Below are 14,977 nucleotides of genomic sequence, written 5' to 3' on the forward strand. Positions count from 1 at the left end.
ATGTCAGGGGCCACCAGTGACCAGCTACACCGATCAACTTTATCCGTCTATGCTGTGAGTTTTTCATTATCTCTTTGTTCAACGTTTAGTGTTTGTTGATAGTGTAAGATTCAAAATTTCATTGTTTTCAGTAATAGCTGAATGATGATTGTGTTTTTTGATCCATTTGTTCGCCTGCATTTCTGTGTTCTTCAGAACCTCATGGAGCATTTCAACCCTGGCCTACAGAAGCTTGTTGCTTTAGGAAACAGCTACGTCAAAGCTTTTCAAGGTGAGTTTTATCTGTGATGACTGAATGAGTGTGGACATTGAGCGTTAGTTATTTTTTGGATGTCTTTACTGTTGATTGAAGCTTGTAAATATTTTCTTTGAACATATTTAGAGTTACATATTTTGTTACAGAATTTCTTTGTTTTGCATGTATTTAAAAAAGAAACAATGCATGTGATTGTGCTGGAGTGCAGTCAGGCAGTTTTTGTTATTTCGAGGCCTCAGGCAGAGACCATTATGAGTCCCTTTCCCTTTAAGCTAAAAGCAGTCAAAGTGAGTAAACAAAATGTTTTGAATCAACTTTTCTCAGGTAACAAAAACCAGAGAACTGCAGGGACACCCAGATACAAACTATTGATACCCAAATAGCCAACAATTACTCATTAGCTCATACAAGAGTCTCATAAGTCATAACATTGTAATATTTTAACATGTCTCTAGTCTAAGTGGAACTTATAGAAGTTTAACTATATGCTCACTATGAGTGCAGTATCTGTTCTTTTACCACACATTATACAATTTTATTTACTGCACGCTATTGTGCCACGTATTGATCAATCAAATTATTGCTTCAGTATTTTTATAAGAATCGATAAAACTTTTGGTGCCTTTTGAAGGGCTTGGACTTTGCTCTTGGGACCAGGTGCCCTCCTTAGGGATATTTTTGGATCATTTTGATGAACTTTTATTCACTTTTGGCTGCTTATTTACATCCAAAATACAGCTAAATCATTGAAAGTGATTTTAGACGTGTACTACATATCTGATTCACACCTGTAATTGGTGCCTCTTGAGGCATGTGACCCCCGAATTAAAGAGATCAGGGAACCCCACTGTACCTGAATGTCGTTGTGGCATAGTTGAACACATAAGTGCAAATTCATTGAAAGTCATGTGCATATATTACTTGGATTTCAGCAAAAATCTCCCCAAATGACCAGGTTTTTATTTTACATTTAACTAATTTAATTCTCATATTTTTATAAAAATGGGTCCTAATTTTTTTTTCTTTTTTATTTGCCCCAATATTTCATGCTGTGGTGGACTTATTGAAACAGATGAACTTGCTGAAAGCACTAATGAGTATCATTAATTCTTTTTTTTCCTTTGTTTTCTTCTCTATCGACCTGGGAGGACATAGCCAAGCTCCCTGTACCCTCTCCTGTAGGATGTTCTCTGTTGTAATGTATTCAACCCCCCCTGGCTGGGTGAAGATTCTGTCTGTCTCATACATTACTAGTGAATCAGAGTGGCAAGACATTTGACATAGTGGGTGTGCACAGCCTGGTGAACTGAATAATGTGAACACGACAGGTAGCAATATAGTTCACTATTGGTGGAGCCAGTTGGTGAATCAAACTCATGCTGAAGCCATTTGAAAGAAAGAAAGAACAGAAAAAAACATATTTTCTATCGATATCAGTGTGGTTCTTTTATCTTTTTTTGAGAAAGAAACATTTTCCACTTCTGACAAAACTGAATCTAAAGCTGCATCCATGCTGATCTTTTCACTAATGGCAGACTTTGTTTACGTGTTGCAGTTCAACTAAACCCCGGGAGGAAATTATAATTACAGTTTTTCTGAGTGGTTTTGAGGTCACGATTACTTGTTGACTTTACGACATCCGCATCACGTGCATTTATTGGACCTAGACACTCCATATGCATTAAAAACAACCAATAAAGGAAAAAGAAATGAGTAGGCCAACATATAAATGAATAAGATAATGCTATATTACAACAAATGATACAACAATTAAAATACTTTCATGGAAAAATATAGTTACAACTAGTATATATATAGTTACACCTATATAGTTACACTTGGTATGTGACAAAATCTATATACAAAACAAACGGAACATGGCAGGCAGCCTCGCTGTTGTTGAATCAGAATTATGTTGTTTGTGTAACTGAAACTGAAACTCGATTAGATGTTCAGCCCTTCTTGCAGCTGAGGCAAACTCATGCCAAGGCTGGTAGGGAGAAGAACCTAGACCTGTTTTCTGCTCTAAAAGCTTTTAGTACAGTTCTTTGCTCTTCTTTTAATAATTAATTCTGCCTTGTTGTGATAAAAAACTGTGGCTGTAACTCCATCCAAGCTAGTCGTGTCACTGGCAGCCATTGTTCACTGTCCTGCAGTACCGCTAAACCATGCCATAACATTGGTCTGTCAATTCTAAGATGTGCAAATGTAACAGCAGATTGATCTGCCTAATGACAGGCATGGAATCTGGCCTTTTCATTGGCTTTGCAAGGTTGAAGTATTTATTGATAGTGTGCAAAAATTTCAATGTAAAATCAGGTTTACATTGCATTTCTAATGAGAAAATGAAGCATGGATTAAAAGAGGTTTTTCTCCAAACTTAACTAAATTAGCTATCTGACCCCGTTAACTCTTTCTTTGTACGTTCACTTAGTCTTTATCGACTACTACATGGGGAGTTGGCTGATCAGAAAGTGTCTTTAGTGTATATTCTCTTCATGACAACATCTATATTTACTGGTATACAACTTCTTTTAGACCAAAACACATCTTGCAGGTCAGTTTAAGTTGTATAAACACAGAATTTATTGACCCAATCAAGTGCACTCTGTTGAGCTATTTTATAACATTGATTGTTTGAAATATCTTGTGTTTTCTTTAGCCTTAGCTGTCTGCAGTGAAGCTTATTTCAGTGCTGTGGCTAAGATGGGTGACCAGGCCCTTCACACACTTTCATCTCGCTCTCTTGGTAAGCATGCTTGTGGATTACAGCTATTACGTTTATTTATTGCATTTATTATCGATACTGAATTGCACTTTTGAGATGAGCAACTGCTCTATCAAGTTAATGTCAAGTCCTACTATTGTGAATTAGTAAACCCGAACTGACTTCCTCTACTCGTACAACATTACTGTGTAAGCCCATGCTTGTATGTGTGTTGGTGTGCATAGTCCTGAGTGCTCACATGAGCTCATATTTTCCACTCGCTTCACTTTCACTCACCTTGGGGATGTGTGATAGCATTGTTAGCAGTAATGAGCATTATGCTAACACGTCCCCACTGAGAGCATGTGGGTTCTTAACACCAGTGCTAGCACAGCTTGACACACGTGGCCCTGAAAAGTTGGCTAACTGAGAAGGTCAGGGAGCCACAGCGTGACCAGGAGGCCCTATTGAGTGACAGCCTATAAATTATAGATGTGGACAGTCTTTCAGCTGCACTCAGTTCATTAGCTCAACCACAGTCCACGACAACAGGCAAGACCAGATGCACCAATTATATCAAGGGCTTAGCTAACTTTCCACTATCTTAACAGTCATGGTGGTTTGGTTAAAAGATCTAGAGGACTTGAGCAGTTTAGTATTATGTTATAGTCATGTATCAAGTGTCAGATAGTGTGGCTTAGATATGGATGAGTATCTCTGTGAGCATTATGATTTTTTTTTTTAATGTGAGGGCTTTTTTTCTCATGTTTGTGAGGTATACATAGTTTTGATATAGGTCTGATTAACTCTAGGGTGTCTGTTTTTGACAGGGGATGTCCTGATCCAGATTTCTGAAACACAGAGGAGACTCACTGCAGAGATGGAAGGAGTGGTCAGTGCATCTCATTAAATATTTGTGTTTATTAAAGGTACATTACATAAAATTTCAGCTCTGAAATATATACACATGTGGACAAAATTGTTGGTACCCCTCTGTTAATGAAAGAAAAATCCACAATGGTCACAGAAATAACTTGAATCTGACAAAAGGGATTATAAATAAAAATTAATTGAAAATTAACCAATGAAAATCAGACATTGCTTTTGAATTGTGGTTCAACAGGATTATTTTAAAAAACAAACTCATGAAACAGGCCTGGACAAAAATGATGGTACCCTTAACCTAATATTTTGTTGCTCAACCTTTTGAGGCAATCACTGCAATCAAACGATTTCTGTAACTTTCAATGAGACCTCTGCACCTCTCAGCAGGTATTTTGGCCCACTCCTCATTAGCAAACTGCTCCAGTTGTCTCAGGTTTGAAGGGTGCCTTCTCCAGATGCCATGTTTCAGCTCCTTCCACAGATGTTCAATAGGATTTAGATCAGGGCTCATAGAAGGCCACCAGAATAGTCCAATGTTTTGCTCTTAGCCATTCTTGGGTGTTTTTAGCTGTGTGTTTTTGGTCTTTATCCTGTTGCAAGACCCATGACCTGCGACTGAGACCAAGCTTTCTGACACTGGGCAGCACATTTCTCTCTAGAATACCTTGATAGTCTTGAGATTTCATTGTACCCTGCACAGATTCAAGACACCCTGTGCCAGATGCAGCAAAGCAGCCCCAGAACATAACAGAGCCTCCTCCATGTTTCACAGTAGGGACAGTGTTCTTTTCTTGGTATGCTTCATTTTTGCGTCTGTGAACATAGAGCTGATGTGCCTTAACAAAAAGTTCCAGTTTTGTCTCGTCTGTCCGTAGGACATTCTCCCAGAAGCTTTGTGGCTTGTCAACATGCAGTTTGGCAAATTCCAGTCTCGCTTTTTTATGATTTTTTTTCAACAGTGGTGTCCTCCTTGGTCATCTCCCATGAAGTCCACTTTGGCTCAAACAACGACGGATGGTGCGATCTGACACTGATGTACCTTGACCTTGGAGTTCACCTTTAATGTCTTTGGAGGTTGTTCTGGGCTCTTTTGTTACCATTCGTATTATCTGTCTCTTCGATTTGTCATCAATTTTCCTCCTGCGGCCACGTCTGGGGAGGTTGGCTATAGTCCTGTGGATCTTAAATTTCTGAATAATATGTGCAACTGTAGTCACAGGAACATCAAGCTGCTTGGAGATGGTCTTATAGCCTTTACCTTTAACATGCTTGTCTATAATTTTCTTTCTAATCTCCTGAGACAACTCTCTCCTTCACTTCCTCTGGTCCATGTTTAGTGTGGTACACACCACGTCACCAAACAGCACAGTGACTACTTGTCACCCTTTAAATAAATAGGCCAACTGACTGATTACAAGTTTGTAGACACCTGTGATGCAAATTAGAGAACACACCTTGGTTGAACATGTCCCTATGGTCACATTATTTTAAATCTTTTCTAGGGGTACCATCATTTTTGTCTAGGCCTGTTTCGTGAGTTTGTTTTTTAAAATATTTCTGTTGAACCACAGTTCATCTTGCTCTTGGACAACTACAAAAATCTTTGTAAATCAAGATACTGGGTTGTGTTAAATCATGTATTAGAAGCTACAAACTGGTGAACCAGAGCTCATCCTTGGAGGATGCTTTTGTGCATGATTTGGTTGCATTTCATTGCCTGTTTTGTATTCGTGGCTTGGGGTGACTATTAGTGATGTGAATAAGCAAAACACTGCCTTTGATTAAAACTGGCCTGAGGATGGGGCACATTTTCACAGAGATTTTGTCAAACAACTGTTGTAAAAAGCTCTAACTTGATTAAAAAGAAAGCTTCCACAATATCATTGTCATGACACTCATATTTTCCTCTTGGTGCAGTTTCGGTGGTTCCAGGTAGAGGTTTTGCAAGCCATGGACAAGAATGTCAAGTTGGATGAGGAGTACATAGAGGTGAGTTAACAGAGGAAAGGGTATGTTTTCTTTGAGTCTGGATTAATTTAGGAAGTATCTTAATAGTGTAGTAGTGTAGAAGGTTTTAATGATCAAAGCTACAACTGACATAAACCTTTCCTTTGTGGGTGGCTAGTTGCTGACAATCTTTGACCTGCTGAAAGGAAAAATGTTCAAGAATGTCTTCATATTCATCATTTAAGGCTGCCAACAACAGATGATTTTCAGATCTTTGCTGAATCTAAGAATGTCACAGACCACATCTGTAAGGACAGTTTAAACAAGTTTTTTAAGGTTATAATCCCCAGAATGCACAGTCTAGATCAGTAGGATGCCACTCAGCTAGCCTATCTTGCATTATGAAAAATCACTAACCAAATTTCAACTAATCAAATTTATTGATGAAAAATATTTCAGTTTGCATCTTAAAGAAAACAAAATGTGATCAATCAGAGAGACAGGTTAAAACAAGCATGTTTTAAAAGACCATTCCATTAGAAAACCAGCTGTGTTATCCTTAGATCTGGCCCTTGTTAGGTTAGTGTAGGAAGCAGCACAGTGTTCTGTATACATACAGAGCACTCTTGGTAAACTTCCTCCTTACCTGGCCACTCCTATCAGTTAACATCTCAAAGTGTACAACCAGATCTCAGAACTGGACCACTTTAAAAAACACTGAAGTGTAGGACTGAATGGGATTGGAATGTTATTAGTGTTGCTGCAACCATAATTTAGAATAACTTCTAAATGACGGATAGATTGCCTTCTGGTATCATATGCTATTTCTAAATGTAATTGAAATGGCTTCAAAAGGTGATTTACTAACCAGGACATGGAAGTATGAATATATGCAAATGTATCTGTAATTATTTTATCTGTGTTATAAAGACAATGAGATAAATAAATCAAGAACTAGAGAAAACAAACAAAATGTACTCGTTTACCATAGCACAATGAAGTTAAAGAAAGTATCTGCATGTATGTCTGCTCAGGTTCTCCTTATATAGTTGACTTTTTGTCCATTTTATACTTCTTGGCACATATTCTTGACCTCCTTAAAACGGCCTCCTAACCCCTTTTTTGCATTCTAACCCACCAATCAAGATCCACTTCTGTAGACAGTTCAGTAACAATTTCACAGTGGTGATTCCACAGACAGTTGATCTCCAAGAAACCTGCAGGAACGAACACATCTTCAAAAGATATTTAATTAGGAGGACAATTGTGTTGCAGCCACACAAAATTGTGTTTATTTTTGCTGCCATATTTGTGAAATCTAAGTGTGAAAAATTTGGTTTGATAAAACGTCATGATTTACTCTTTCTCAGAGACTCTTGCTGCTGTTAGAGACAGTCGGACTGAGAAGTGTAAATAAAAAAAATCTTTCTAGATACAGTTTAAGATCAGGGAGGCTCCAACTCAATCAGGAATGATAAAATAAAAGTGTTTACACCACACACTTGAGGATTATTCGGACAGATAATCAGTTTTTGACAAGCCTTGAATCAGGCCCCTCCCCCCATATCACTGACAAGGACCTTGAAAACATTTGACTCTCCATATTCAGAAGAGTTACAATACTAGACACTGACCTAGAAACTTAGCTATATGCTATATAAAAAGCTAGCATTTTTGCATAATTCAAACATTTGAACAGGTCAGTTGCAACTAGTCAGAATTAAACAGAAAGTCAGGCAAATTAGATTCAGTTGAAGACTACTTTGTTTGTTTTTAAGTGCCATTTAAGTGATATGTTTGTAGGAAATATCTGCTTGTGGGCAGATTCAGAAAAATATCCTCCTTGTTTTGTTAAACCTTTGTTTTTGCACTGCAGGGGAGCCGCAGAGTTTATGAGCTGGAGGTGAGAAACCAGGCAGAGGCTTTGGAGAAACAGCTCAGACGAGGAGCTTACAGGGACTCCCTGGTAGATACACAAATGCACACTAACACCAGCAGGTTCACACATTTCCTTAGATACACTTTATGGAATACAGACCCTTACTCAAACACACATAGTGCGGATCTCTTCCACATTTGTCAGAGCTTTATTTTCTGTTTTCCAGGAGAACAGTGAGTACATGTTATATCTGAGGCAGAGCCAGCAGGAGATCCTGAAGGAGGAGGAGAGGAGGTATCGCTTCCTTGCAGAGAAACACTGTGGCCTCACTCAGTCACTGCTCTTCCTTATAAACAAGGTTTTCACTAACACTATCACCACTCAAACAAACTGACAAATGTATGCCAGTGCCACACAGCACCATCGCAAGCTGGAGGAGCTGTCCCTGTCCAATTCACGTATAAATTAATCTGTATAATAATAATAATAACATAATTCAATTCCTACCAATGAAGATAGACATTTAACTTTGAAACAGGCATTAATTTCATATTCTCACTCCATTTATTAGAATTAAAGTAAAAGTTAAATTGAGGTCTTGGTTATTCAGTATAGAAGAATTTTAAAAGACTCCCCTAGCTAGTTGTGAGACAACAGACTCTACCTGCTGAGCAACAGTTGCAGTAGTGAGTTTCGCTTTGTCTCATTGTGAATCTGTCTTAACTGGACAGTTAAACAGTTTAAGCTCCATGGCTTAGACAAACACAGCATCTTAATTCTGTCATTTTGGTGTCGCAATTGTCTCATAAAACTTTATCTAAGCATTTAAACATATCCTGAAGAATTTCTTTTGTTTTTTTTTGGTCACTGCCTGTTCAGTACGGTGATCACGGCTCATCTGTTTTCAGACTGGAGCGTCTCTTCAGCAGAAGGCAGATGGATGGAAGGAGAAAGTGAACGACACCAGAGGGTCCAGACCTCGCACTCCAACCCATTTAGACCAAGAGGCACAGGTAGCCATATGTCATGTGTTTTGTGCAGTTACTTGACAAAGTGTTCACATAATACTCTGGGATGTTTTTTCAAGTACCTGAATGAAGCTGAAGACTTAGGGTGTCTTTTATGGCTGCACTGGCAGGATTTATGATAACAGCTCATCCCATGCTGGGTTAAAACTACCCTATGTAATTAACTAGATGCCAGAATCTGTTTATTATCTAAAGTGAGAACAGCCATTTCTTCAGAGCAGGGGATCATCAAGCACTGTCCTTAATGCATAATTATCTTGTTTTATAACTCTACCTCTTTATTATACATAATTAAGAAGCGTTTTTCTGTCTGCTCTGGTATTTGGGTCCAGTGGTTGGGGACTGTTAAATTGTTCACTCTATTGAAAGTCTTTTACTTTATACTCAGTGGCCACTTTACTGAAGTGCATTAAATTGAAAGATGTTTGCAATATTCTCTCCCTCTGGTTTGTACACTTTAGAAATGTCTCTTTATAACACAATCCAGTTGAAAACAATAAACTTGTGTATATCTCCCTGACAGTCTCAATAAAAACAGAGCATTTTCATCTCTGCAAAAGTTGGAGATCTGGCAAAGTTAAATTACATTCAATTTTACTTGCTGAGTTGGCTCTATATAGATGAATTCAAACTAAATCAAAACCAGCCCAGCTCCTCTAAAATCTACCTGCTGAAGGTAAAACAATTTACTGGGGTAGTTTTGTATTAAAAATGTATGAGGAGTTGGCACAGCAGTTAATCCACCTTTGTTGTTTGCGACCAGCTGCGGGGTTCTGTGAGCTCCCTGCTGCAGACTGTGGCCAGAGATGAGGATATGTCCTGGGCCAGGAGGGAGCAGCAGGCTCTGGGGAGAGTGCCATCAAGAGGTGAGAAAGAAACTGCACTGTGACAGAGATGCACACAGTCTTTTATTTCAAGTCCAAGTCAAGTCTCAAGGCGCCTGTGGTTGTAATGAGCGGTCTATGATCTGCTTCTGACATCCAGTCTGCTTAGACCACTGCATCTTTATATCTAAGGAATTCAAAGCATGTACTGTATCATCATCAGGAGCAGCAGGCACAATAGCCATTTTTGCTATTGTCTGTGGCCCACAGATGTGTACACTTACATATGACGATAGAGGAAAGAGTGATGGAAAAATTAAAAAATGAAGATAATGCAAAAGTCCTAAACCATTAATCTAAGCCAAGTCTAAAGTCAGTGATGTATCTGCTTTAGTGACTCGAGTCCTTATCTCTGCACTGTTAAACTCTAAGATTGTTGTAGATACATTTTATTATATTCTGACAGCCTAAAAACCAGACAGGACTGGCAGTATTTGCATCTGCAGCATTGCATAATAGACAACCTAAAGATATGTGCTCATTTATGAAGGGAAGTTTACCTTTCTCAAGACTTACTTACTTTACTGAGTATTATATTTGGGAAAGAATAAAACTTTTTTCTCCTCTAGGTCTGACAGACAAATATCAAAATGTATTTTCTTTTCTAAAATCCAATCAGAAAGGCAACAAACTGCATGTGGTTTGTTTTAAGTCCAGCTCAGACTTCAGAGGTTCAACCAGATTTTGGCCCAACCGTAACGTCTCAGATCATTGTCCAAATTCGAGCTCAATTTTGAACGTCAGGAATGTCAAACGTTCTTGTAGCATGACATAATTAATGACACACCCAAGTTGCCCCACATCTACGATTCAACAAAACTAGCATGTCAGAAATTTTCTTATATCATTGTCTAGTTTGACACCCTGACCTGACATCACAGTGTGAATCCTGACATCTACCATTAGGAGAACATTTTCTCCTCGTCTTTATATCATCATTTACAAGAGTCCCTTCTAGTTGTATCTGAAGCAAGTCCACATTGTTCTCCTGGCTAGATAAATCTTAGTCTAAGAAACATTCTCACAGAAAGTCTGAGAAAGAAAAAGACAGAAACTTTTATCTTAGTGAGGAGGAGGTGTGGCTGGCCCTGTCACTAGGTTTGACAATTTCTTTAATTAAAGCAATTAAAGCGGTGATTAGTTGACTTTGAAAGTATGAATGTTTTGAAGCACATGTCCATGTGCAGTACTTTCTTCACGTGCTGAATGCTATATGAAGAGCCTTAAATCAGTGATTGGATGCCTCTGTAGAGTAGAACACATTTAGAGGGATTGCCATGCATGTCTCGCTTTGCACTGAAGAAAGTCCAAGATGGACTGAAATGTCTGCATTAATAGTATTTGTCTGTATATCCATACTGTGATTCAAGAATATTCTTAGTCATGACTCTTATTGTACTCTTTTTGTTCTCTGTGTCTGTCTTTTCATACTGTACCCATAAATTAGTCACTAATGTTTATTTGCCAAGCTGCTGAATTTTAAATAATGTCAAAGATGTCTACAAGATGCTGCAACAGAGCTGTAATTATGCTACACTCTGTTTACACTGAGTTTTTGTATTATTGCCTCCAGAAAATTCTTATTGTCTCTCTTTTGGATCATTAATAACAAAACATTTCCTTTTTCTCTGGCTGTCTTGTGTCTCTATTGCTCCACCTTTATTCCTTCTTCATCCTCACTATTTCTCTTCCACCTGTTCTGCCACTGCCCTCCAGCACCATCTCCCATCCCAAGCCGCTCTCGTTCCAGCTCTGTTGGAGAGTCTCTTGGTCTTGGAGGAGGAAGAGCCATGAGAGCGCTAGTGTCCCACCCCTCTTCATCCAACCCGAAGCTTTTACCTTTCAGCAGGGGAGAGACCGTCACAGTTCTGGTTCAGGAGCCTCGAAACGGCTGGCTGTATGGACGCACGGACAGCAGCCTGCGGTGGGTGGCTGACACAGAATATGTGAGATAGATTTAGCTTTAAACGTTTGCAGCACATAAAACTTAAGCTAATATTTTACAGATTGTATGAAGAGTAATTGAATATATCCGGGTCCTTCCTGCTTATACAATTGACAAGAATACTGTATTGTTACAAGGGAGAAAGGAAAATCATTGAATCATTGGGATACAAAAGAAACTAATGAAGCCAGTAACCCCACTGTCAAATGCTTTTAAATTATGAGAACAAAATGTCTGTGCTTACGCTTGCTTGTATGGTTGATGGATCTTGAGAGTGCAAAAAAGGCATCGATTTTAGAAAATGAGAAATCCATGCAGCTTTCAAGTACATATAAACAAGGATATTGACTGGAAACTCTTTAAGGATACAGTCTGTGATTTTTTTCTGCACTAAAATATCTGTATTAAGTTTAAAGGTGACTATTCCAGTGTCATATATTTTTCAAATTGAAGTCTTACATTTTCACAATATTACCTTAAGTTTTCAAAGGCAGAGAAATCATTCATTTTTATTATTGTATTAGGACGATTCTTTTTGTGGAGGCTTCCATAGATTGCGTGCTCAGACATACACTCAAACTCACCTCTATATCAGGAAACCCCCCACACTTGGATTTTCTGGCAATGTTAGACCAGTACTGCTCAGTGTCATCCCCCTTTGCGGCCTCCTTCTTAGTACTACATCTTGTTTTGAACTGAGGAACCTGTTCAGTGAAAGCTTCACCAAGTGAGGTTTATTTGCTAACAAAAAAAGCTGGCATATTGATTTTATTTATACATTTCTCATCACGAAAGAAAAATCCACTTTAAGGACTTGAAAGCACTGGAGCCAGAGCGCATGCACCTCCTTGAATCCCAGAGCACATGCTCATTCTGGGACTGCTTCCAGCGCAAACATAGAAGTGCACTTTTAAGTGCCTTTCAGTCGGGACTTTTTTTGTCAAGAAGCACACATGATTTGCAGCTTTAAATATTTCTTTATTAGCAGTTATTAATTTGCATTTATTTCTGTTATTTATGTTTGACGGTGTAGCTGTTCTGGGATCGTCCTGCACTGCAAAAAGCCTATGTGGACAGCATTAAGCAGGAAAAGCACACGTTCCTGCTCTTCCTATGCCAATAAAGAAAGCATAAGTCAGCAAAAGAAGAAGCAAAAACTCCAGAGCAGAGCAGGCATCAATAAAAACAGAATGACATTGTTTATGTCAGAAGCAGAATGAAGGAGGAGCTGGGGTGGAGGAAGGTAGCAAGAGCAGCTTGCAGAGAGAGCAGCAGAGCGTAGCGTAGCAGTTTAAATAAGGGAGCATGAGAGCTGCTAGTCTATAGCTTGCTTGGAGCAAATCAACTGGCCATCAGCTGATGAGGCTTGAGATCAGCCAATCATGGTGAACTCTGAAGTCATTCTTTAAGAAATTTGATTTCAAAGCTCCTACCCTCTATTTCTTCTTTGATGGACATTTCCAGATGATGATTTCTCAGGGTTAATTGAGTGATTAAACTTGTAAGAGTTTATACACATGCACTTCACATGTCATTACTTTGTGGGGTTTTAATGAGTTTGGACAACATTAGTATGGGAAAGTGACCCATTAAAGTTATAAAATCAAGGATTTCTCTGGCTTTGAAAACTGTTGGAAAATCTGAGTATCCAACTAAAAACATACAACGTAGCTTTAATAGGTTTTAAAATAATTTAGACATGTCCCAACAAAAAATAACATATTTTACCTTTAATATTGTGCATTACATGTCATCTTGGTAAAGAGACTTAAGGAAATGTTGGTTTGAGTTGTTAACTTTGCTCTTCCTCATCTTTTTTTTTTCATATTTCTTTAGACAAGGCTGGTTTCCTGCTGCATATGTGGCTCCTATAGAGGACTTCTCCAACAACTTATCGATAAGGTAGGAAGAAATGTCAGCATGCATTGAAAATAACAACATTTTTGCAACATTCAAACAACAGAGTCCAACATCTAAGATGTTAAGCATAAATCCAGAGGTTGGGCAGGCTTTTTCTATCATCTTGAAGCTAATTGTTCAATCTTAAAACTTCAAAACATTTTCAAGAAGATTAAAAAAGGGAATAGCAAGAAAAAAAGTAACTTTCATTTCTAAATACTTAAGCCTCTTTGGGTCATAAGAGTGGGAAGCATTATGAACTTAAGTAATCCTGCTCTTTTGATTATTTTGTTGACAATGAATAAAATCCCTCTTTCTTTACTTTTGGCCATACAGTGGTGGATCGCTGAGAAGCCACAGCATGAACAACCTGGTGGACACTGACCAATCAGAGAACAAGAGCTATGGAGATGTTCCGCCTCCAGCCACACCTAATCGCAGAGCCTCTGTAGACGTCCGGCCAATTTCTCCGCTTCCTGAGAAGAAGCTGGAGGTAGCTGTGGAGGCAAAGCCCAATCAGACGAAGACCCACAGTGAACACCCACCTCCACCTCCGCCCCCACCACCCCCTCCTCCACCGAGTCAGACACTGAGAAGGAGCTCTGTGGATTTTCGACCAATCTCTCCTCTTCCTGAAAGGAGGGATGAATCAGTTTCTGATGTCCAGGTACTACAGATGTTTATGGAATTGAATTACTACTAAAGATTAGGTAGATTGTAATTTTTCACATTGATATTCAAACAAAGTAACTGTGTTATACGCCACATCTGCAATCTTTCTTTTCCTAGACATTATCACCTCATGGGCAACCTGAGAATCCACTTTTTCCAAGGTAAGGTGTTAATGTTGCCTTAAGATATTAGAAAGGATTTTTTTTGCCTGCAAAGTGTTGTATTGGCAAAATCAATCAGTGAGACTGATTTAAGAGGGGAAAACACACATATGAGCAGAATGCCTGCAGACAGGCCATATATTTGAGGGTTATGCACTACTTTTGCAATAGATATGATAATACAAAGGTTCTGATAATCTGACTTTATAATAACATTAGCCCACTACTATTCTAGCGTAAACCATTGGCTGCTTAAGTGTGACACTTTGCGTTGGTAAACATGTATCAGGGGTAGGAATGATATTCATCGGCCACCGTTGAAACCTACCTCTAGTTCAGGTCTGGTGTTAGTTTTCAAACCTCCTGGTTGGCGTACGTTTGTGTATGTGGCTTATTCGTGTTGGTAGATAGCAGCAGTAGAGTGTGCAAGGTGTTGTGTTTCATTTTCCGTCATCCTCTTGTTTCAGGGGCACAAACCCATTTGCCACTGTGAAGCTGCGCCCCACGACGACCAATGACAGATCTGCTCCTCGGATGCTCTGATCTATCGACACGTGCAGGCATGCTTTGAAACCGAGGCTGCCAGATCAGGTTGTGGAAGAAACCTGCTGTTGTGTTTTTGTTTCAGCAGAACTAAATGACATCTCTGAAATATGACGGCTGTGAGCCAGAGAAGCAGAGAAAGGCTTGCTGAATTTTTTTTAACAGTGTTAG

General features: G+C 38.9%; 1 protein-coding gene across 1 annotated transcript; it reads left to right on the forward strand.

Annotated features, from left to right (window-relative positions):
* baiap2l2b (BAR/IMD domain containing adaptor protein 2 like 2b) lies at positions 1-14,219 on the forward strand. Its single transcript, XM_041786406.1, has 13 exons — positions 1-54; positions 196-271; positions 2,919-3,005; positions 3,794-3,855; positions 5,766-5,837; positions 7,672-7,761; positions 7,901-8,032; positions 8,583-8,687; positions 9,466-9,568; positions 11,303-11,510; positions 13,368-13,433; positions 13,782-14,122; positions 14,182-14,219. The coding sequence occupies exons 1-13, from the start codon at positions 1-3 to the stop codon at positions 14,217-14,219; spliced, it is 1,434 nt and encodes a 477-aa protein (XP_041642340.1).
* The last annotated feature ends 758 nt before the right edge of the window (positions 14,220-14,977 follow it).

The sequence above is a fragment of the Cheilinus undulatus genome, linkage group 4, assembly GCF_018320785.1.
Source record: "Cheilinus undulatus linkage group 4, ASM1832078v1, whole genome shotgun sequence".
Taxonomy (NCBI): domain Eukaryota; kingdom Metazoa; phylum Chordata; class Actinopteri; order Labriformes; family Labridae; genus Cheilinus; species Cheilinus undulatus.

What these genes read in the sequence shown, in the direction of transcription:
- baiap2l2b (XM_041786406.1), top strand. Translation starts at nt 1, where the DNA reads ATGTCAGGGGCCACCAGTGACCAGCTACACCGATCAACTTTATCCGTC. An exon ending in CAACTTTATCCGTCTATGCT is followed by an intron (nt 55 to 195) that starts GTGAGTTTTTCA and finishes TGTGTTCTTCAG; the next exon opens with AACCTCATGGAGCATTTCAA. An exon ending in TGCTCTTCCTTATAAACAAG is followed by an intron (nt 8,033 to 8,582) that starts GTTTTCACTAAC and finishes ATCTGTTTTCAG; the next exon opens with ACTGGAGCGTCTCTTCAGCA.